Source organism: Pimephales promelas, chromosome 17 (genome assembly GCF_988280905.1).
Source record: "Pimephales promelas chromosome 17, fPimPro1.hap1.1, whole genome shotgun sequence".
NCBI classification, from domain to species: domain Eukaryota; kingdom Metazoa; phylum Chordata; class Actinopteri; order Cypriniformes; family Leuciscidae; genus Pimephales; species Pimephales promelas.
The window spans coordinates 32,298,146-32,321,340 of record NC_142785.1 but is presented as its reverse complement, the minus strand read 5'-3'; the positions used below and the strand labels follow the sequence as shown (position 1 = coordinate 32,321,340).

The 23,195-nt window shown below is 37.6% G+C and overlaps 2 protein-coding genes across 4 annotated transcripts in view; both read left to right on the top strand.

Moving 5' to 3' along the window:
• The window catches only part of omc5 (omcin 5), a 33,173-nt gene extending 20,600 nt beyond the window's left edge, over positions 1–12,573 (top strand). Inside the window, exons 9-19 of one of the 3 annotated variants that reach the window (XM_089122401.1) lie at positions 1,302–1,682; positions 1,759–1,857; positions 7,566–7,946; positions 8,023–8,109; positions 9,148–9,267; positions 9,353–9,537; positions 10,568–10,728; positions 11,061–11,306; positions 11,500–11,662; positions 11,867–11,969; positions 12,080–12,571. In XM_089122401.1, the coding sequence (XP_088978527.1) occupies positions 1,302–1,682; positions 1,759–1,857; positions 7,566–7,946; positions 8,023–8,109; positions 9,148–9,267; positions 9,353–9,537; positions 10,568–10,728; positions 11,061–11,306; positions 11,500–11,662; positions 11,867–11,969; positions 12,080–12,189 (2,036 nt within the window). In that variant the 3' untranslated portion in view covers positions 12,190–12,571. Of the gene's footprint in view, positions 1–1,301; positions 1,683–1,758; positions 1,858–7,565; positions 7,947–8,022; positions 8,110–9,147; positions 9,268–9,352; positions 9,538–10,567; positions 10,729–11,060; positions 11,307–11,499; positions 11,663–11,866; positions 11,970–12,079 lie in introns of all 3 variants that reach the window. The other 2 variants (XM_089122404.1, XM_089122402.1) reach the window with 2 other exon arrangements.
• Positions 12,574–21,748: 9,175 nt separating this feature from the next.
• Positions 21,749–23,195, top strand: part of omc2 (omcin 2) — a 33,686-nt gene continuing 32,239 nt past the window's right edge. Inside the window, exons 1-3 of the mRNA XM_089122390.1 lie at positions 21,749–21,791; positions 22,255–22,281; positions 22,770–23,138. Of these exons, the coding sequence (XP_088978516.1) occupies positions 21,749–21,791; positions 22,255–22,281; positions 22,770–23,138 (439 nt within the window). The remainder of the gene's footprint in view (positions 21,792–22,254; positions 22,282–22,769; positions 23,139–23,195) is intronic.

The window sequence follows — 23,195 nt, the reverse complement described above, 5'->3', positions numbered from 1 at the left end:
AAACAAGATGGCGGATATTGATCTCAGTTTCTGCAAGTGAAGTCCCACCCACTGATCTGTAATAGGCCTGTAGAGTGAGTGGGTCCCACACCCTTGAATAATAATGAGCTAATGTTTGTAGTCTCTACAGATTAAAATGACATGTGACTTTCTGCATATTATGACGCAAAATGACGATTTTTACGTAAAACACATAAATCCTTATTTCTCCCATCTCAGGGTAAAATAAGAGAATAAACCATGACCATTCGAAAATATGACTGGTTTTCTAAAGATACAAAGCTTAATGCAAATGGGTGAAGTGTCCCTTTAAACATTTTTTTGTCTTTTTTTTTTTTTTTTTTGTAAATTTTTTTTTTTTTAAACATGAATTGTTGATTCATTATTTAACATTAAAATGTTCCTGTTTATCTCATGAAGTAAATTCATAATAATTTGTGCAGGAAAAGCGAGTAAAAAATCAAATTTGAAATAAGTAATACAGCTCACAAATGAGTATGCAATTCAAAGTTTGAATTCATTTGTGAGCTGTATTACTTATTTTGAGGTTGAATTTCAAACTCAAGCAAAAAAATGAATTATTTTTTTAGGCAATGTGAAGTACTGAAGTGTTGTTGATAATGAGATCTAAACCACCAGCATTTCTTAAATTCATTTCCTAACCCCAAACTCTTCACATATCTCAAAAATCAGAGAGGAAATTACTTAAAGACATAGTTCTCCCAAAAATGAAAATTTTGTAATCTCCTAATTTACTCAACCTCAAATTGTTCCAAATCTGTATAAATACCCTTCTCCTGCTGAACACAAAAGAAGATATTTTGAAGGACAACATGCACAACGAACTAAGTGTAATAAGCAATGTAATTAAAGGGATAGTTCACCCAAAAATGAAAATTCTGTCAGAAATGACTCACCCTCATGTTGTTCCAGCACCTGTAAGACTTTCATTCATCTTCGAAACATTTTTGATTAAATCTGAGAGCTGTCTCACTCCTCCAGGCTTCTCTGTAATTGAAACTTGCCGGCCCAGAAAAGTTCTTAAAGATGTGTAATTAAAATGTGATTTCCAGTCAACAGTCTGTGCAGGGAACCACTTGCATTTTTATTTATTTAGCAAATAGTGGTAAAGTAGGTTTTGAAAGCACTGACTTCTTGAAGAAAATTTGCGTGTAATCTTTGTAACCGATTGCAAAGGGACTCAAATGTGGCTGTTTTATAGCATAACTGATACCAAAAATACATATCACAGCTTCATTTATTCAGCAAAATGTATATTTGTAATTTTTCCATGACAACAGCTCCCCCTGTTGACCCCTGCTACAACTACACTATCCTGGATGATTCATGGAGAGCCACCAACAATCAACATTCCTCTCAGATAATGTGTGACGCTTGGGTCAGCTGGAACGGCTGGTACCGTCTCTTCATTCAGGGTCAGAGCGTTCAGATGCCGGACACATGTGTTGATGAGTATAGTTGTGGCACTCATGCTCCTCTGTGGCTGAACGGAGGACATCCAACAGTTGAGGATGGAGTGGTCACTCGAGATGTCTGCGGTCACTGGAGCAATAACTGCTGCTACTTCCAATCCAATCCCATTAAAGTCAAAGCCTGTCCAGGAGATTATTATGTCTATGAGTTTGTGAGGCCAACTGGCTGCCATTTGGCATACTGTGCAGGTAAATATATTTACATGTGCCCTTCGTTTATGTAAAACATACTTGTTTTTTATGTAATATTTATAATTTATTTCAGATTCAAGCAACATAACCACAACCACTACTACTGTCACGCCAGAGACAACCACAGATGAAACTACAACAACAGAAACTACAACCATGGACACTACGACTGGTAATATAACATTATGTTACAATCTGGAGGATTATTGTTTAGCATGAGCAAATCAGATCCATGTTATGTGTTTGTGATGTATGTAAATAATTTAAAAGAATTTAGGCCATATAGGCAATTATATTATGAGCTTTATTATGCATTTTTAGGCAATTAGAAGTACTGAAGTGTTGTTAATAGTGAAATAGGGAACAGAAACACCTGACTTAAACAGTAACACAGGATATCATAGTAGACCTTACTGCACCACATAATGAAAATACCATTATTTATGCGTGTGCACTAATATTAAACACCATATAATCACCTACTGTATATTTCATGGTTTCAAAGGGATAAAAAGTTGTATTATTTTAACTTACAAAAACCTTTTACATTTGAAGCTTAATGCAGATTGTTTCATCCTCCTTTACAAAAATAGTGTTGGCATAATTAATCTTGTGTAACCTAGTGGAAATAAACAATTAGACACGAGTGTTTTTCAATTCAGGGATATTCTAGAACAATTTCTGTAAAATAATATCTATGGGAGGCTTGACATATAAGTCGTATAAAACATAAAGAGGTCAATAGGGAATTTCAAACAAATATATTGGAAATAAAACAATTTGAGGAAATGTACTGAATATACAGAATTTTGAGGTGTGGACGGGAAAAAGTGTGAAATGTTTGTACAAACTCTTATTTTTCATTTACATTAATATTGTTGTTTCTTAATTTGTTTATTTTAAGTTTAACATTTTTATTTTTTAAATGTTCAGAGTACAGCATTACAATCTTAATTATCTGATTATGATCTTGAATGTTCTACTTTTGTATATTTTGTTTTAATTGGAAAATATTTTATTTTAAATATTTAAATCTCACATTTGTCATCAAAGTTCCAACACTAAGTTTAACTTTGTTACTCAAGTGGATGAAAACAAAATATACAGTTCCTTTACACTCAATTAAGAGAAAGGTGGCTGTTCTTTTTTTAATTAGTGAGAGAGGGGTATAAAATATAGGTTTGGTCAGTTTATCTAATAATCCATTTTTAGTCTAACATCCCAATATCTTCTCTTTCACGCAGACACAGATGTTAGATGTTTACCTGAACTCTTGTTGTCACCTCAGTGTAGGGTGACCACCATCAAACAAACCAAATGTGGGACAATTATAAGTTTGTGTGGGACAATGTGGGACATGTTACGAACACTAAAACATACCCTGAAACTTTTATATACTATATATATATATATATATATATATATATATATATATTTGAATGTCAGAAATACTACAGAAACTAAATAAAGTAATCCAATGTAAAATAATAGTGGACAGTCTTTTTAGTCCAGACTGAATTAAATAGGCTACATAGGCTATTCTGATTGCTTACAATTAATGCTATGTTGTTATGACAACTGAATTAATGACAGACACATATGGCTGCGTTCATGATCCATTACTGTGTCTCATTATAGTACTACTGTCTGTCTGTCTGTCACACGCATTTAATGCTAATTTAAGACATAACCGTTTTCGAGGTTTACTCACCAAGACCAGAGTTTTGACATAATTTTGCGTGTTTTTAACTGTTAAGCGATATAATCCAGGGATACAACTCTTGTTTCAGGCGAGCTGTTTGTAAGGCGGATTATGTGTACGCAGTGAAAGACCTCTCTGAGAGTGCGCGAGCACGGGATGGTTAAACGTTGATTGAATGTTTAAACTGGTAAAACCAACGGATGAGAACGGGCTGGTAAAACTCAAAAAGACGTGAAAAAGATAAACGTTAGTTACGATCATATAGGTTACGATGCAATGCTTGCCCGATTGTGCAAGTGAATAAACGCGAGTGTGTATCGACGCCTGCAAGCGCTTGCCTAGTGCAGACTGCTGAAAACTACGCAGCAAAAGTAATAAGTAGAAAATGCATTCTTAAAAAGACAAAAGAACGCATGCACGTTTTCTTAATATGATAAGAAAATGAAAATTCTGTCAATATTTACTCACCCTCATGTTGTTCCAACCCCGTAAGACCTTCGTTCATCTTCGGAACACAAATTAAGATATTTAAGATATTAAGATCACTCCTGCATACAGTCCATAGGCTTCTTGAGGGACTGGCTCTTGCTGTCCTCAAAGTCATTAAAGACATCGTTAAAATAGTCCAAGTGACTACAGTGGCTCAATCTTAAGTTTATCAAACGACGAGAACACTTTTGTGCGCAAAAAAACAACAAAAATAACGATTTTATTTCAACTATTCGTTTATTTCTCCCTCTGGTCGAGTCAGGTTACTAGTTTAATAGCGTAAGCTTCTGTTATTGTACGTCACACGCATCACACACATGACCAGCGTCGGCCAATAGTGAGCCTACGTGTGTGACGTAGCTCTACGCAATCACACTACGTTAACTGACTTACAGGCTCATGGAGAAGGAAGTGAATAGTTGAAATAAGTCGTTATTTTTGTTGTTTTTTTGCGCACAAAAAGTATTCTCGTCGTTTGATAAACTTAAGATTGAGCCCCTGTAGTCACTTGGACTATTTTAACGATGTCTTTAATGACTTTTCGAGGACAGCAAGAGCCAGTCCCTCAAGAAGCCTATGGACTGTATGCAGGAGCGATCTTAATATCTTAAATATCTTAATTTGTGTTCCGAAGATGAACGAAGGTCTTACGGGGTTGGAACAACATGAGGGTGAGTAAATACTGACAGAATTTTCATTTTGGGGTGAACTAACCCTTTAAGCGAGAGTGGTTTCAGATCAACTGGCTGGAGCGGTTCAAACGGTGGACCCTTGAGGGCCCTAAGGACCGTGGAGAGGTCCCACAGAGGCACCGAAGGGGACCTAGAAGGGTTAATCCTCCTAGCGCCTTTCAGAAAACTTATCACTAGAGCATTTTTGCCCAGAGACTGACCAGGCACCGGAGCATGATGCGCTGCGATGGCTGCCACATAAACCTTGAGTGTGGACGAGGTGCGGCCCGCGTCCAGCAGCTCCTGCAGGAAGGAGAGTACCATCGATACCTCACATGACTGTGGGTCAACCTGATTTTCTGAGCACCAGCTGGAAAAAAACAACCACTTTAAAGCATGCAGGCGCCATGTAGACGGGGCCCTCGCTTCAGAAATAGTGTCTAAGACTCATCCGGGCAGGTCCCCGGGGTACCCGTTCAGAGGCCACACATGAAGGGGCCCTATAAAATAAATCGGGACGGGGGTGCCATATCGTTCTGTTCGCCTGAGTGAGGAGATCCTGCCTCAATGGAACAGGCCAAGGAATCGTGTCTGACAACTGAACCAGCTCCGGAAACCACGGTCTGGATTCCCAGAGCGGAGCCACCAGAAAGACTGGGCACCCGCTCTCTCTGACCCGTTCGATGACCTGTGGGATCATCAAGACGGCGGGAAAGGCATAAAGAGGACGGCTGGGCCAGGGGTGAGTCCAGAGCCGAACATCTCCGAAATCAGACTGATCATCTGAGGATTCAGGGACCACTTGCCTAGGGGAGTGTTGCCGGAGACAGCATATTTTGAACACCCGGAATGTGAGATGCTTTTAAAGAGCCCAGATTAGCCTGCGTCCAGAGGAGGAGGTCCCTTGCCATAGCATGTAGGTTGCTCAACCTGGTGCCCCCCTGGTGGTTTATGTAAGAAACCACCGACATGTTGTCCGTACGGACTATGACATGGTGACCCCTGAGGCTTGGCAGAAAGACTTTCAGGGCCAAACCAACCGCTTTCATTTCCAGACAGTTGTTAGTAAGCTCTGCTCCGTGCTCGACCAGAGGCCGGATAAAGGCTTGCCCTCGTGCAGCGCTGTAAACACCACTTTCCTTCTGGAGTCACCCCATTGTGGTACCAGTTCTGAGCCCGCCACGGAAACAGTGCCCTCAAACACTCGTGATTAACCGCAATGCGCAGGCTGCCTGACTGCCATGCATGGGTGGGGCGCTTTAGCCAGTGCTGCAGCGGACGCATGTGCAGTAATCCCAAGCAGAGTACTGATGATGCAGCTGCCATCAGACCAAGCAGTTTCTGAAACTTCATCCGAGGCGCGTGCTCTAGAGTGAGCCGCGCTTTCATCGTCACCGAGTCTGAAACTGTGCCCAGAAAGACAACAGTCTGGCTGGGGATCAGTTCGCTTTTGGCAATATTGATAGTGAGACCTAGCCTGGATGCCAGCCCGAACCCTGCCCACAACATTTTTGGTCGGGAAGTTCAGTCTTGACTCGATCCATTGAGGAGTAATTATGATCAGTCAAAAAATGATCGAGCTAATCAAATTGCCAGGGCGAGCTTTATACGATGATGGACAGGTGATCTGCAAGGTCGTAATCATCATGTTATCAAAGAGCGCTTGTCAAAGATGACTGCAGCTGGAGAATTGAGATGTATAGATTCCGCCGATTTTTAGAAATCGACGGCGCATTCGTTTTAATGGACGAACAGAAAACTACAATCAAGGCATTTGTCGATCAGAAAGATATTTTTGCCGTCCTTCCTACATGATTCGGGAAAAGTGTAACTCATCAGCTGGCTCCGATGGTCGCTAAGAAGATGGGACGTAATGAAAAGCCTGTGGTCGTTGTGGTGTCTCCTTTGGTCGCACTCATGGAGGATCAAGTAAAAGAAGCAACACTCGTTATTTTACTTCTAAAATAAGTAAGTTCTGTAGTGATAACTGTATGCAAAGTAGCTGACTTACTGCGTTGCTCTGATTGGTTGTAGGTCTACCGACTATCCAATTGAGTGCAGAGGGTTTTTTTTTCCTGGTTCGTTTAAGACACGCCTCATAATCAAAGCTCTATGGAGCGGTTTCAGGCTCACATTCTGACTAGAATGAGTATGACGAAGTCATGCTAAGTGAGACCCAAACAATTTAGAGAATCATGTCTCTGTGACGTATCAATTTGTCACTCGACTGCGCCAGCGATGCGATTTGCGTTTTACAAAAGGCTTCAGTAAATCAAGGAAAAGGAGTTTTCCCACTGCTTAAAGCTACGCAATAAGAAGTGACCGTATGAAAGGGAAATGACAGACATTTAATATCCTGTTATCCTGTAAGAGTAATTTAATCAAAATGTTTATAGCCACTATATGTCAACGCATTCTCACCCCAAGGCGTCACCTTTGACCATGCTTCAATATTTGACGCTTTAGGCGCCCTTTAGCGTCAGTTACATGACGTGATCCTAGGGCGTCATCTAACTGACGCTAAAGGGCGCCTAAAGCATCAGATATTGAAGCATGTCCAAATGCTTCCCAAGGCGTCAGTTAGGTGACGCCTTGTTCATAGAAGAATATAAGAGAGAGATCACTGGCCACTTTGTTGTCAATTCAGGCTTGTAATTGATGCAGATGCTGTAATCATTACAGGGTGAGTAGACGATCAGATATAATACAATTCCTTGTTGTGTTATAGAATTACAAACATTCGGACTTTGACTTTTATTTTATTTTGATTTAAAAAATGTGTGCATGCGCCAACACAAAAGTCCCACAGCTGCTGCATTTTTATTCATTTATTTAGCAAATAGTGGTAAAGTAGGTTTTGAAAGCACTGACTTCTTGAAGTCAATTTGCTTGTAATATTTGTACCCAAATGCAAAGGTACTCAAATGTGGCTGTTTTATAGCACAACTGCTACCAAAAATATATATCACAGCTTCATTTATTCAGCAAAATGTATTTGTGATTTTTCCATGACAACAGCTCCCCCTGTTGACCCCTGCTACAACTACACTATCCTGGATGATTCATGGAGAGCCACCAACAATCAACATTCCTCTCAGATAATGTGTGACACTGCGGTCAGCTGGAACGGCTGGTACCGTCTCTTCATTCAGAGTCAGAGCGCTCAGATGCCGGACACATGTGTTGATGAGTATAGTTGTGGCACTCATGCTCCTCTGTGGCTGAACGGAGGACATCCAACAGTTGAGGATGGAGTGGTCACTCGAGATGTCTGCGGTCACTGGAGCAATAACTGCTGCGCTTTTCAGTCCAATCCCATTAAAGTCAAAGCCTGTCCAGGAGATTATTATGTCTATGAGTTTGTGAGGCCAACTAACTGCCATTTGGCATACTGTGCAGGTAAATATATTTACATGTGCCCTTCGTTTATGTAAAACATACTTGTTATTCATGTAATATTTATAATTTATTTCAGATTCAAGCAACATAACCACAACCACTACTACTGTCACGCCAGAGACAACCACAGATGAAACTACAACAACAGAAACTGCCACAACTGGTAATATAATGTATTATGTGACAATCTGGTGGATTATTGTTTACCATGAGAAAATCAGATCCATGTTATGTGTTTGTGATGTATGTAAATAATTTTAAATAATTTATAAAGCCATATAGGCAATTATATTATGAGCTATATTATGCATTTTTAGGCAATTTGAAGTACTGAAGTGTTGTTAATAATGAGATCTAAACCACCAGCCATTGTATAAACCCAAACTGTTATATCAGAGAGGAAATTACTTAAAGGAATAGTTCACCCAAAAAGGAAAACGCTGTCATCTCATCTCATGATTTACTCACCCTCAAGTTGTTCCAAATATGTATGAATATGTAAGAAGAAATTTTGCAGAATGTTTATAACCAACAGTTGGTCATCATTGATTTCCAGAGAAAGTTTAAGAACAACTTGTATGAGTAAAATTAAGATTTTCATTTTTGGGTTTTGGTATGTGCACTAATGTACACATAGATATAAATAATTAAAATAGTCAGAGTGTAATTTGATAGCCTTTTATACATTCACACAATTGTATGGTGTTTTGTTGTTCATAGATTGGCTCAATATCACTTACCATGGCTTTGGTGAGATTTGTGGACGGATTATTTTCTCATCTTGTTTTACTAAATATGTATAAAGCTGAACTAACCTGGGAGAACTAACCTTTAGAGAAAGTGGCAATTAGGCAGAAGTGTGTATGTTGGACTTATATTGCGTAAAAAGTATTCGTTGCTACAAATTCCACATGCGGAGAACTTAGAGGATATTTATATGGAAATCTTAAAGATAACGTAACAACACCCGAGGCGAGCAATTTAATTCTTATGGCCAGGTGGATCAAAAATGAATGTGAAAAATCCTGACTATCACTGTCTTTTTGGATCTCAATAGGAATGAAAATGAAATTACCTATTTAATTTAGAAGAGAAAAAAACCTTGAGGAATACAGAGAAAGAATTATCCAGGGGAGCCGAATGTTAACCTCTGCTCCTGTTAAAATGACTCTGCTGTATTTGATCTATATTTTCCTCTTAGATGTGAGAGATCGCTGTTCTGAACTCAGCTGCTCTGAGGATGAATGGTGTGGGAAGAAAAATGGTGTTTATGGCTGTTTATGTAACGAAGACCATCACAGACCACAACCTGACTCTTTTGGTTGGTATCATTTAACTAATTTTTTTACGTCATTAGTTTCGACATTTCCTCAATGACAATATTTTGTGTTTTAATCCCCTCTCAGATTTCTCGGAAACCTGTGAAAGCAGCTCTGGCTCCATATCTGTGTCTCGCTGTCAGCTCTTTGAGGCTGGTTTTCCAGCTGATGTCTTACACCTCAATGATCCCGACTGCAAAGGAACGGTCCGGAACGGCCGAGTGGAATTCCTCTTTGATAATGAGCAACACATCTGTGGCACAAATCTTGTGGTAGGTTTAACTATACACTTATCAAATAATCAATTAAATTGTTTGTATTGCCTGATAGAACAGAGTTTGATCACTATGAGACTTTGAGAAGTATGTAGGGAGGTCTGTAAGGATACTGAATAATCAATCTGTCCACCCAATGGAAGGACCTCCCTAAATACTTCTCAATGTCTGAAAGAGATTCAGGGAAGGGTGAACAACACAGGCCACAACAGGGACTGGAACTTCTCCACCATTAAATTGTAACCCATCATAATTTTACTTGACTGATGAAAACTTTTGGGTTTTTCAGTGTTGCTCAGTGGTGGAAAGAGTACAGACACATTTTAATAAGTAAAAGTATTGCTACTTAAAGGGATAGTTCACTTTGAAATTAAATTTTGATATGTTTTAGCTTACCTCAAGGGCATCCAAGATGTAGGTGTCTTTGTTTGCACAGTATTTTCAATTTTGATATTTTTAGATCAAACAGTTGTTGTCTGTCAATCATATAATGGAAGTCTGAAGCGCTTCAGATCTGTCTGTTATTGGCTGAAGCATAGGGCTCCAAAGAGTAAAAGTACCACATTTTAATTATACTCAAAAGTAGAAAAAATTTAGATATCTACTCAAATAGGCTACTGTAAAGAAAGCATTTTTAATTAGTTACTTTCCACCTTTCTGTAATATATAGATATGTAAGCAATGAGGTACGAGAGGCTTTGCTGTATTGTGAATAAGTAACGGCTGATTGGAGTTGTTAAGCGCGAAGCGAAGCGGAGTAACCCCTTCAGCCGTTACTTATTCATATTGCTTTTATAAAACGGTTACCACACAATAAAAATATTCATGTAAAAAAATTTATTAGTTTAGCAGTGATAAATAGAACCGTTGGGTGAAGCGGTCATAGCCGTGTTTTATCATGAATAAAGCACAGCTGTTGACCAATCAGAATCAAGGATTGGAACTAAACGTTACATACATACTGTATATTGAAATACTTTGAATTCAGTTTAGACTAAAATACAAATGTTATATTTGTTATCCACAGGCTAACGGCACCCACTTCATCTATAACAACTTTATTGTGGGGACACCGAGATCAGAAGGTCTAATCATCAGCAGACAGAAAATCCTGCATCTTAATTTCAGCTGTGCTTATCCTCAATCACAAACACTTTCCATGAATGTGGAAATCAACCCATTGGAGAGGTGAGAGTGAAGCTGCACTATTTTTTTAAAGGGGTAGTTCAACAAAAACAGAAATGTTGTAACAGAAAGGAACACACAGATTTTTTTTTGGTCATTTTTTTCGATACAGTAAATCCCCATTGGGAATTTCAAGCTTAAGTACAATAAAAAGGTCCATATAACTCCTGAACTATATTCAAAAAATGTTATCTGAACTGATCCATTAAGCAGAAAAAATTTATTTAAAAACGAAATATATTGTTATATTCTCTAAACCAAGAATATCTATTTTAAACATAATTTTACCCATACACAGAATAGTTTTAACACAGATCTATCCATTATTTCGACAGCATTGTGAACAAGACTCTTCCCGCTGGTGAAGGCAGATATCTGGTCCGGATGATCCCATATGAGGATGATGAGTTTACCCGGCCCTTCACTGGTCGAGTGGATGCAGAGCTCGACCAGGAGATGCATGTGGAAGTTCGTGTTGAGGGGGTCGACAGCCGCCAGTTCGCCCTGGTGATGGACACGTGTTGGGCTACACCTGTGAATGATCCCGATTACAGCCTCCGCTGGGATCTCATCCTTTCAGAGTAAAGCAGGACTTCTTTCTATTCTTTTAAGACTATAGCCTTAACTCAATGTAGTGTTTGAATAAATAATAATCATATACTTTTAAGGATTGCCTTACATGCTTTGTCTTTCAGTATTTCAGAACTAAAGCATGAGATCATTTGAAACAGTTAATACAAAATTGAAAGACTCTGTAATTATTGATATTCTCAGGTGTCCGAATCCAGATGACGACACAGTGGATCTGCTGCAGAACGGCGTCTCGACATCCAGCCGTTTCTCCTTCAGGATGTTCATCTTCACTGCAAACTCCACTAAGCTTTATCTGCACTGTGCTGTTCACCTTTGCCTTCTGTCAAGCAATCGCTGCTCAATGGTGAGTTTAGTGTTCACTAGTTGTGTGTCAGATTGTTCTTTTCCTTCCGAAGACACTGGAACATACTGTAGTCTTAATGCCAAAATCTGTTTTTAGCATTATGTCGCCATCTAGAGTGAAGCAGTCTGTGTGTACGGTATGCAAGATACTGTTGTAGACTGTGAAAACCTCATCACATTCTGGTTATCCATCTTCAATCTTTAGAACTGTTCCTCTGGACACCAGCGGAGAGAGCGCAGGTCTCTGGACTTCCATGACAGTGCTTCCATATCCATGGGTCCTCTGGTTTGGTCTGAACGGAGCTCAGGTAAACATTAATGCTTAATTTTTTGCTTATGTCAAAGTTATTTATCATTTAATCCATATTTATTTATGTTTTGCAACATGCACTGAACCATGTCTTGTCCCCCTTCATAGACATACCGATCCCAGATAAAGTGCAAGGGTCCGGGGCACCAGGCCTGTGTGGTTCCTTGTTCCTTTTGATGGTTTCACTCCTTAGTGCCTACACTTTGCTGTATGTTTAGACATACAATTACCTTTGAATTCTCTGATTATACATTTTTAAAAAGATCTGATTTGTACACTGTACATCGAATTAGGAACGATTAAGATTGATAAATTGTTCTGCTTTGACTTGCATTGGCACCTAATAATAATGATGACCCTTAAGTTTACTTTCTCTGTCCAGTATGGTAAAAAAAAAAGAATTGATTTGATTGCTTCTTTCTTTATTTTCAATTGTACTTAAATGTACTTAATTTTTTTGATATCCTCACCAAACTGTGATTATGTGAAACTGTCCGGTCCCTGTGTAATTTTATGATGGCAATAGGCCGCCTTGATTTCTGAAGGGTGTCCTGACCTTCTACTGCTTCTAAGGACATGGATTTAAAGGTCTAATATTAAATATATATATATATATATATATTATATATATATTAACATTTTCATATCTCTCTGTGTTTTGTTTAAAATATTGGAAAAATGTATAGCCTGCAGTGTTTCCTCTAGGATTTTTTCAAGCTGTGGGGGCAGGCCCATTTCCGAGTGATATTCCCTTAGGCCACGCCCCCCTTGTCTCCCCAAAAGTATTATAAGCAATCATGCGCATCCCGTGTGCAGAATGATGCACTTGAAGCAACACCAAGTCACAGCACGCAACGCTTCACATTGAAAAGAAAATAGGGAAGGGATGATATCTATAATCTATGCTTAGTAGGGCTGCACGATTTGGGGAAAATGTCATATTGCCATTATTGAGCCAATATTGCAAATGCGATTTGCGACTCCGATATAATAAAATGGTTTCATGAGTCCAACTTTCTTGGTTCTAAAGTAAAATGCACACACAGATTAATGTTTATTTCTCAACTCAAACTAAAAACAACAACTAAATGATTGATAACACCTATAATGATCAATAAACCATCAACCAAACCAACATTACAGTGATTCCATCATTACAATTGAAAGCTATCAACTTTTTAAAAAAAATATTAGGCTTAAAAATATATATAACAGCTTTTAAATTAAGTGAACTTCAAACAATCCCCACATAAACCCATAATAAAAACCATATTTACCTGTGCCCTTCCTGTCTTAACAGGTACAGAAATTGAATAAAGTTATCAAACAGTCTGCACTGCATGAATCATAAATTATATATAGAATAATCCTTATTACAGCTACAAAAGTTCTTTAGTCAAGATCAGTGAGTAATTTTCTAATTTCCCTTTGTTCTTTTAACTTTACTGACAGAACGCTTTATTCGCTGCTGGCCCTTTAAGAGAACCCGTTGCCGAGACGCGGATCTCACACGCGCCTCATAGCACAACTCTTTTCATCCATAGACTTTTCTTATGTTATGAAGATACTAGACAAAACGACATTTTGGCACAATTGTGTGTGCTATTGTTCGTTCAAGCTCGAAAGAGAAATGTTTATTCTGGCACGCGGTCAGTGCATGCGCATTATAGGGCACTCACAGGCAGCTTTTCACTTCTTGTCGTGCAAAATGCGAAAAGTCATTTGCACAAATAAGAGGGGGATCTTGTAACACTAGTCAAAGGATGACAAAAAAGAAGAGATGCTGCGTTAATAGCCCTAATTTGTTTATTTCATATAAAATCGCGGAATTTTGCGTTATATAACTGCATAGGTTTGAGATCGCTATTACGACTGCGATATGATTAATCGTGCAGCACAGGGCCGTCGCCAGAACAAACCAAATGGGGGGGGGGGGCATTTAATTTTCATAGGGGGGCACAGTTTTTTTAATGATCTGAGACAGACCAAAACAACAACCCATATTAGGCTTCAACTAAAATAGACCACAATAGCCTTGTTTTATTCATTTTATTTAAATAAAATACTTCACTGTATGATCTCAACGTCTCTGTTTATTTTCTCTTAACATTTCCACATATAGCTTGCTAGCCTAGTAGCCTGCATAGTTCGTCACATGATACATACACAACACAGTGCCATCTAGTGGCTTTCTTGAGTAAAAGGCGCAATCAACGTAATATCATTAGTCCAAAGTCCAAACTAAGTAAAACTACGCCAAAACCAAATTGATTTATGACTCTACAGTTCATAAAAATGAGTCACAAAAGCACCTGGTTTCCACCAACAATACAGCAATAATAAAAGCAATGCATACATACTGCAATACAAATTTAGCAATGTAGCAGACAAATTCTCTATTCTTACCTTTCTTTTCTTTCTGTCTGTTCCTACCATCTAATTAGCTCCAGAGTCGTTTCCACGCACGTTGTTGTTGGTCAAAAGTCGTCTTTGTCAACGACGAAACTTTAAAACACTTAGCATAAGCTTTGCTGTAGGCCTAGACTATGTACAAAACCATCAGAATTTGATTCTCGGATCGCATGCACTGCGCAGCTGCGCAAAGGAATTACGTATAAACAATACTGTATGCTAAATAAATTGCATTGTTTATATTATTTATTTATCCTTAAACACAAACTGCATATTGTAATTTGAAGAAGTAAAAATACTAACACAAAAATAACAAATTGAAAGGTCTGCTGCTGGAGACTTGCCATTGGCTGTTGAATGTGAATAATTAATGAGGTAGGTCTTTGCAAGGTTTGGGTGCTGTTTTGGGATGTTTTAACAGTCATTTATGAAATAATTATATTTCAAGTTACGTTCTGTGTAATAATGCGTTGAATAATGAATTTCTAAATAATTTCTGAAGATAATTTATTATACATTCCTACCGTTGTAGAGCTTACCGTTCCTGTGAGATAAGTTATGCAGAAAGACAGAGCTCATTTCGATAATAATTATAAAAAAAAACGTAAATAACGACTTTATTCGACTTTCCATTACTTCCTTATGGGCGCATGCGCGAGAACTGAGACGAGACCGTTCTTCTTCGACTACTTTTTGTTACCGGCTGCTCACGTCATCTTATACGGTAGGGGGCGGTAAAACTCCTAAGCGGTGAGCAGCCGGTGACAAAAAGTAGTCGAAGAAGAACGGTCTCGTCTCAGTTCTCGCGCATGCGCCCATAAGGAAGTAATGGAAAGTCGAATAAAGTCGTTATTTACGTTTTTTTTTCGCACAAAAAGTAGTCTCGTCGCTTGATAAAGTTATAGTTGAGCCACTGTAGGCACATGGAATATTTAAACCTTTTCTTTTAATGACTTTCTGGGCCGTCAAGAGGCAGTCCCTCAGGCTGTCTATGGAAGAGTGATACAGATCTCAGATTCAATCAAAAATATCTTTATTTGTGTTCCGAAGATGAACGAAGGTCTTACGGGGTTGGTACAGCATGGGGGTGAGTAATTAATGACTTAATTTTAATTTTTGAACTAACCCTTTAACTTAGAGACTAAAATATTAATTTTTACCACACATTATGCTATTGAATGACTTTAGAAGTCTTGGAATATACTGTGAAAACTTGATTGTGCTTTACAAAGTTTTTTATGCCTTTAGTGAGGCTTAACAAAATAACACAATATGCAGAATGTTGGACGTCATTGAAAAGCTGCAGCCGTGGCGGGAGGATTTTAAGTGTGGCGGCCCGCCACGGGAGAATGAATGTAGCGGAAACACTTAAAATGAATAAAGTAAAGTAAAAATCAAACACAAACCGAAGAGACAAAGTCTCTGCTTACAAAGTTTTATTACAAATTCAAACAACACACCAAAATCCATGTCATGATTTAACATGTCATAATATAGGCTACTATTATTTAAAATAGGCTAATTGAATCAATGTTTCAATTGCAAAAAAATATGTCAATAAAAAGCTCAAAGTAAACCATGTAACTTTACAGTGACCACAGAAAAGCCTTTCGATTACGATTAACTTAGGTAGATAAAAAAAAAAAAAACTTTAGATAGGCTATTTGTTTCCGAAATGCTATACTTTAAATATCAAATATATAATGTGACTATTCCCAGAAAATGTGGGGTAGACTATCTACTGTTTCCAATTGCAGAGAGCAAAAAGAATAGCTAACATCAATGTGTTTCTTAAACTTACTAGGAAATGTTTGACAGGGTAGAATTAGTGTATTTTTTTCTTTCACCTTGTTTGTAACAAAGAAAGAAAAAAACTTACGAGGCAATAACCAAAGACTTTCTCAAATCCCAATCAAGTTCATTAACAAATGTAACCCAATAAACAGTAGATCAAGATTTGGTTACAATCTCGTTTAAAAAAAGAGAACTAATAAATTACTGTATCAGTATTTATAGCATAACTTTTTGTTTTGTTTTTAAAAGCATCATGCCCACGCACAGGTCTAATCTGCTGCGTCATCAGAGCATGATCGTCGTGGCCACATGGGGGCGCCACTGGTGTTCTTTACACACATGTGTGTTTATTCGATTTATATTAATACTTTTTTTAATGAATATTGAAGTGACTAGTTCCTTGTTCCAAATTTTTTTTTTTTATCTTATTCTTTTTTTGATGAATGTTATGTGCTCACCTACTAGCATTAAAATATTAGCTATTTAATTTTGATTTGCATCATGTATAATGTAATAAATTAATCTTTACATAAAGGGGAAAAAAGTCATCAGAAACATTATTGTTCATATCTGAAATGAAGGGAGGGGGCAGGGTAAGGGGATGGCTTCATAATCTGTCTATTTTCCCTTTTGTTTTTGAGTAGCCTATAATATATAACATTAATTACCTTATTGAGATAAATGTGGTATTGATATTGGTATTACCATCTGTGAGATTGTTTTAAGTAGGCTACTATAGTGATGATACTGATACTTATTTGCGTCAAATGTGTGTGGCAATGCTTGTTACTATTCTGTAAAGGATCCGCAGAATGTTGCAGTACAGGTTGCAATTGTCTTTCAGAGGGTTCAGCTAGGGTGAGGTTCAGTTATTCTCTTCATATCAGATCATGAATGTTCACAGGTGTGTCTCCGTACGGCTGCGCAGGCTTTGATCCGCCCTAACTGACGGATGCTTCTCAGTCAAAGCTGCCAGGTATTAAAATAGCTTGAAAATAAAAAGAAGCAGCATTTTGCCACACACCAAAATACCATATAACACATGCATGCACGTCATTATGTTGCTGATGTATATCATGGGCGAGGCCATAAAACACAAAACAAAGAAAAACGGGGGACGGATCCACCCATGATTCACAATTCCATAACAATTTGTTATATTTATTGTAATTGTAATTGACAACAGTATCACAATGGGTATTTAATTCATGTATCATTTTCCAGGCCTTCCAGGTTTATTAAACAAGGAGATTGAATCGAATTGTAATTTTACTCACAAACCACTATCTGTTATGCTGAACAGCATGATTTCAATTCAAAGCAATTTGTCTTTATGGTTTTATAACGTCATACAAAGTTGTTTCTCAACTGATTTTACAAAAATTCTCGAACTAAGTTAATGATCTCAAAAACAATGAATACAGAAACATTCAGCAAAAAGTTCAGGTTTATCGCATAATGTAGCTAGTAAATGTGTAAGCATAGTATTCTCATCAATAACGCATTTAATAACGCGTTTACTGTATAAAATCAGGTCTTGTAGGCTATACGACGATCAGAACACACACGACTGTGATTTGGGATCCTCTGATCGCTGATTCATAAGAGGAGCTCGTTTGAACCCTTTTTATCTCTTCTCTCCAATTCTTCAACACGTCATCTCTCTCTTTCAATGCTCTTCTTCCTCTCCTTTTTATACATATCCTATTTTTCCGTTTCTTCCTTATCAACTCTTTCTCCTCCTCTTGTTCTGCCAATAGAGAGAATTCATTGACGTCACTTTCCCGCCAAAACAACCCCCCTCAGCCTGACTGAGTGCTAAAGATCAGCTGCGTGACTGGATTTAAAAGGGGAAACCGCGACTAAAACGAACAATTTTATTAATTTAAACTAAATGTTGGACTCAATATAGTGTTCCTTAAAAATTACTAAAGATCTAGTGATGGATATCGACATGCAGCCAGGAATCGTGTTGCCTGACATGTTTGCCTGATTTTGACACCGGGGAAATTAAAGTCCCTGTAAAGGCAATTCTACAAAAAAGTTCTAAACGCATTATACATGTTATAAATGTTACATATGTATTGCTAAAACATATTACAAAGACTGTGAACTGTGAAGTACTGAAATGTGGAGTTAGACCGTTAAACAGTTTTTCACCATATTTGCATTTTTACGGATTTTTTGGGCGGGGCTAAAACAGGGCTCGATGACGCACTGGAGCCCATGAGCGCCTAGACAAGCCCCTATTTGATGACGCATTTTGCTGATCTCATCTCTCCCCTAACAATAGAGCACATTCGCGAGTGACTGACTGTCAATCCTATTAGTTACTACAGCCTACAGTTTTCTAGCTAGCTATTTGACACAGAAATGCATAGGCTATTACCTGGATGCGATCATGTACAAAACAGATCGATATTTTCATTTAAATTCCCTAAAATGATCACATCAAGAAGAGGTTTTTAGAGAGCCAACCTTGTTGATGAAGAGCTGAGGATAACCGCCAACAGCCGCCTCTGTAGTGATCGGTTTACACTGGATCGTTTTATAAACTTTCCTCAGAGACAACTGGGATTCACTGATTATTCACTGATAATCCGCTGTTACTGGTGAACTGGGCCTAAACGGCTATCTCCCGCCTCAGCGTTCATCCTCCCGTCTCCAAAAGCTAATCAGCTAATATCACCGACCGTCGGCGTCGACAGTTTTCCCGTGAGTGGGCGTGGTTTCCACGCAGCCAGCGGACACGCCCCCAGCGTTTGAGAAGAGAGATAAGATAACTGCTCATTTTTTCATGATTTTGTATTATTTTATGTACTTGCCGGCTTTTTTATCATTCAATTTTGGCTGGGTGGCTAATAACACATTTTTCTGTGGTGTCACAAACTCAGAACACATACTTCATTTTGACTTTACAGGGACTTTAAAGCAATATAGACCTAAACATAAAGCAAATCTGCGTGTGAACGCTTTATACAAATAGAATATAGGTAGGTCTAAATCCGGGTGATCACTTATATCAGTGTTATATACAGTATAGGCTATCCTATATATACTGTATATCATCATATTGTCCAGCCGTATCGTCGAATTTTAGTCAGTGTTATTAAAAAATATCAAATAATGCAGAATATGCAATGATAAATATTTAATTGATAAGTTGTTAATATATATATATATATATATATATATATATATATATATATATATATATATAACAATACAAAATATATGGGTATGGTTTTACAGCTAAATTCAGCATATTGACACAAAATGATAACTGCAAGTCCAGCTTTGGCTGGAGTCCAGTTGTTTGAATTGCTGTGATCCATTTGCTCCTCTTTCTATAGCAGTCTGTAAAAATATACCTCCGATTTCGTTATCTAGTTGTACAGTCAATCGCAAAGCTCTTTCCCACTTTATATGTGTTGTGTTTGTTTTTCGCGGCATTCACACAGCCGCTCAGTCTTTTTGCCACTCACTGTGAGGAACTGCAGGCGCTCCGGCCGACGGTGACGTCACGCATACCCTTTATTCCACGTCTTCATTTTCTTCTGATAACTTGTCTATACGATCAAACAACGATTATGATTTCTTAGGGAAGTTATAATCGTTGTCTGAATAGTTTCATAAAATGACCTAAATAGCCTATGGCTTAATTGTATTTGCCTGTGTTAACAATTGAAACTTCAATAAAAGAAATTTGTGCAAAATTAGCATTTTTTTTTTTAATATTGTGATTTTGTTTATTGTGTAATTTGTATTAAACCATCAAATATTTACAATAAACTTTAGGAAAATTACAAACTTTTCAAGTGGATCTTTTAACTGTTTTGAGACGACTGATCTTAGTGTAAACGAGACTATAATGATTTTGGGAACAAGTATCTTCATAATTCAGATTCATTTGATTGTCTTTGTTATTCTATCTACGTTCATCTATTCAAGACTAAAATATGTGTTTCTGAATAACAGGTGTACAAAGAAACACAGGTGTCATGAAAGAAATGTTGTTTTTGGAGGTGAGGTATTGTTACAGTTGTCAACCCATCTAGAAAAGGTCCACCCACATTTAATACAGTCATAAGACTGTGAGGCTTGTAGTTCATTCTTCATTGTATTCTGCAACTGGATTAACTAAGCGTTGCTGTATTTTGGAGTTTGTGAAGCAACATTTTATATCAGGTACTGTCACTTCATTTGATCACTTGAGCTGTAATTACTCTGTCTTTGGTAAATCTGAGTTATTTTGTAGTTTTGGTAGCACTTTGCAATAATTTTTTTAAATTAGTTAATGCGTTAACTAACACAAAGTGACAATGAATAATATAATTTTACACCATAATAATATATTTGTAAAAAATCATAAGATAAATCATAAGACATAAAACTGTACAAGTATTGTTCATTGTTATACCATGGTCTGGGTGAATACTCGATTCTGATTGGCTGCAGGGTGTCCGTTAAAAAGTGATAGAGGACACCTAGTAAAGTAGTTCTGGTGAAACTGCCTGTTTACCATTCGAAATGAATAAATAAATGCGCTGCCCACAACGGCTGTGAGTAACCATAGCAACAGGCAGTCACATGCTCTAGTCTAGCTCTATCATCTAACGTTAGATATTATAGCCTAATACAACAATGAGCGACTTCGTGCTATTTCTTTTAACATTTATGGAGAATATGGCAACTTTGACGACTGGTATGCTGCTGAAGAAAGAAAAAATGTAAATAAAACGGAGGAAATTACACCGCTGCTGCGCTGCTCCATTGAACTCTATTGGTAACGACGTAACTTGCGACCATAGTTGGATTAACGATGCTTTCGGGAAACGCACCCCTGAATGAGACCCTGCGGGAGTTTTACGCAGCTGTCCAAACAACCAAGGCAGGAGAAGGCTGAACGTTACAGCGTTTCAAGCCTAAGGAGCCTGAGGCAAATGACCCTCTCTTTGATCTGATTAATTTATTGCCCTCTATAACGTTAAGCGCAAATCGCTGGAGCTCAGAGCTAATTGTTTTTTTATTGTTGTTTGATTAATTGTTTTATGTGTAATAAAAAAAAAACTATGCCTACCTTTTGTGTTTCATGAAAAAAAAAAATACATTTGTGAACCTGAAGGGATACGAGCTAAGCGGACTATAAATATCTCCGGTTGCTAAATAAACAGTCAGGCAAGGCAAGTTATTATTTGTAAAAACTAGATTTAGCCTAATTAAAATATAAACTAATGTTTTAAAAATGTTTTATTTGGCAAGTGACCATGGTATAAGCGGGTTAATGCCCTCCGAGGTGTCCATTGTCAGGTTTTAATGGACTTCGGCGGAGGCAACCGTCCTCCGCTGCGCGTCGGCCGGTTTACGCCTCGCCGTCGTCCATTAAAACCTGACAATGGACACCTCGTCGGGCATTAACCCTTACTTAGTTTATGTTAACTAAGCGAAGGCTTTTTATTAAGTTGTTTTCCCAAGTGCTGACAACACTAAATTTAATGCAATAAATATAGAAACACATATTTCACACGTTTATGTTCATGTGTGCAGGTGAAGGAGGTGTCGTTTATTACAATGAGTTTTCTATTCTCATTGTGTGTTTCAATATTGCTGTTTGGTGAGTGTTGAAGTTTTAATACACTTATTATTCAATAAGTGAACTGACTATCATCTTTCAAAATGAAACCTTTGTTCTTATGTTTTTTTATTTGTTTGTTTTAAAGGTAAAACAATTGATGGACAATCAGGTAATTCTTTCCATTCATATACTCTTATACTTCATCTTCAGCAGATTTAATACTGCTTATCTCTAGCTTTCTAATAGACGAAAAAAGCATGTGGGGAAAAAAAAGTTTTCATTGTGGAACTTTATGATAAACATGTTATTTCAATAGTACAGAGTCACTTTTAATAACTTTCAGCTGAAAAGTTGGCACTTTATGTACCAACATTTTGTACCAACTTTATGTCTAAATTGTTGGCTAAAGTAAGAGTCTGATTGGATCACTGTATTAATAGTTTTAAAGAGCAAGAATTAAAACCAGACCTCAGAGTCTGAAGAATTGTAAAAAAAGATTGAGGCAAAACTATAAATGGAATCACAAATGGTTCCCCACTACTGTATTGAAAAGTGCAATCATTTAAGTCTCAGGTAAATGCACAGATCATGAAAAAAAAAAATGTGCTGTGTTGCAATTTGCCCTAAAACTATAGCCTAAAAGTATGTACTGTTTGTCATAAGAAAGTATTTATTTTGAGCATGCATGTCACAATATGGTTCATATACGCATCTAAAGGGATGTGTACTGCGTCATGGAATTTCATCTTGAAACCCACACAGTGGGTGTGTGCATCATGTCAATGCCTGTCAATCATTCTGTCAGTTAACGCAATGAGATACACATTAAACATTAGGCAACCAACACATTACAAAACCTACTTAAATGTTAGGCTGTTTATATCCCCTTGGTCACAGCTAAAAGAAAAGAGATTCTTAATTCTTGATCTAATTTTAGATTGTATGTAATGGTATGCAGAACTGAAATATGAATTTACACATATTTACAAACTTCTTTTAATGTTTCCACAACAGCAGACCCCTGCAACAGCTACAATAACCTGGAAGATTCATGGAGAGCCACCAACAATCAATATCCCTCTCAAATAAAGTGTGACTGTGAGGTCAGCTGGAACGGCTGGTACCGACTCGTTTTTGATGGTCAGAGCGTTCAGATGCCGGACACATGTGTTGATGAGTATAGTTGTGGCACTCATGCTCCTCTGTGGCTGAACGGAGGACATCCAACAGTTGAGGATGGAGTGGTCACTCGAAATGTCTGCGGTCACTATGACAATGACTGCTGCGCTTTTCAGTCCAATCCCATTAAAGTCAAAGCCTGTCCAGGAGATTATTATGTCTATGAGTTCGTGAAACCATCTTTCTGCTATTTGGCATACTGTGCAGGTAAATATATCTTTTTTTTTTTTTACATAATTAAGTTATTGCATTTTTGTTGGTTTA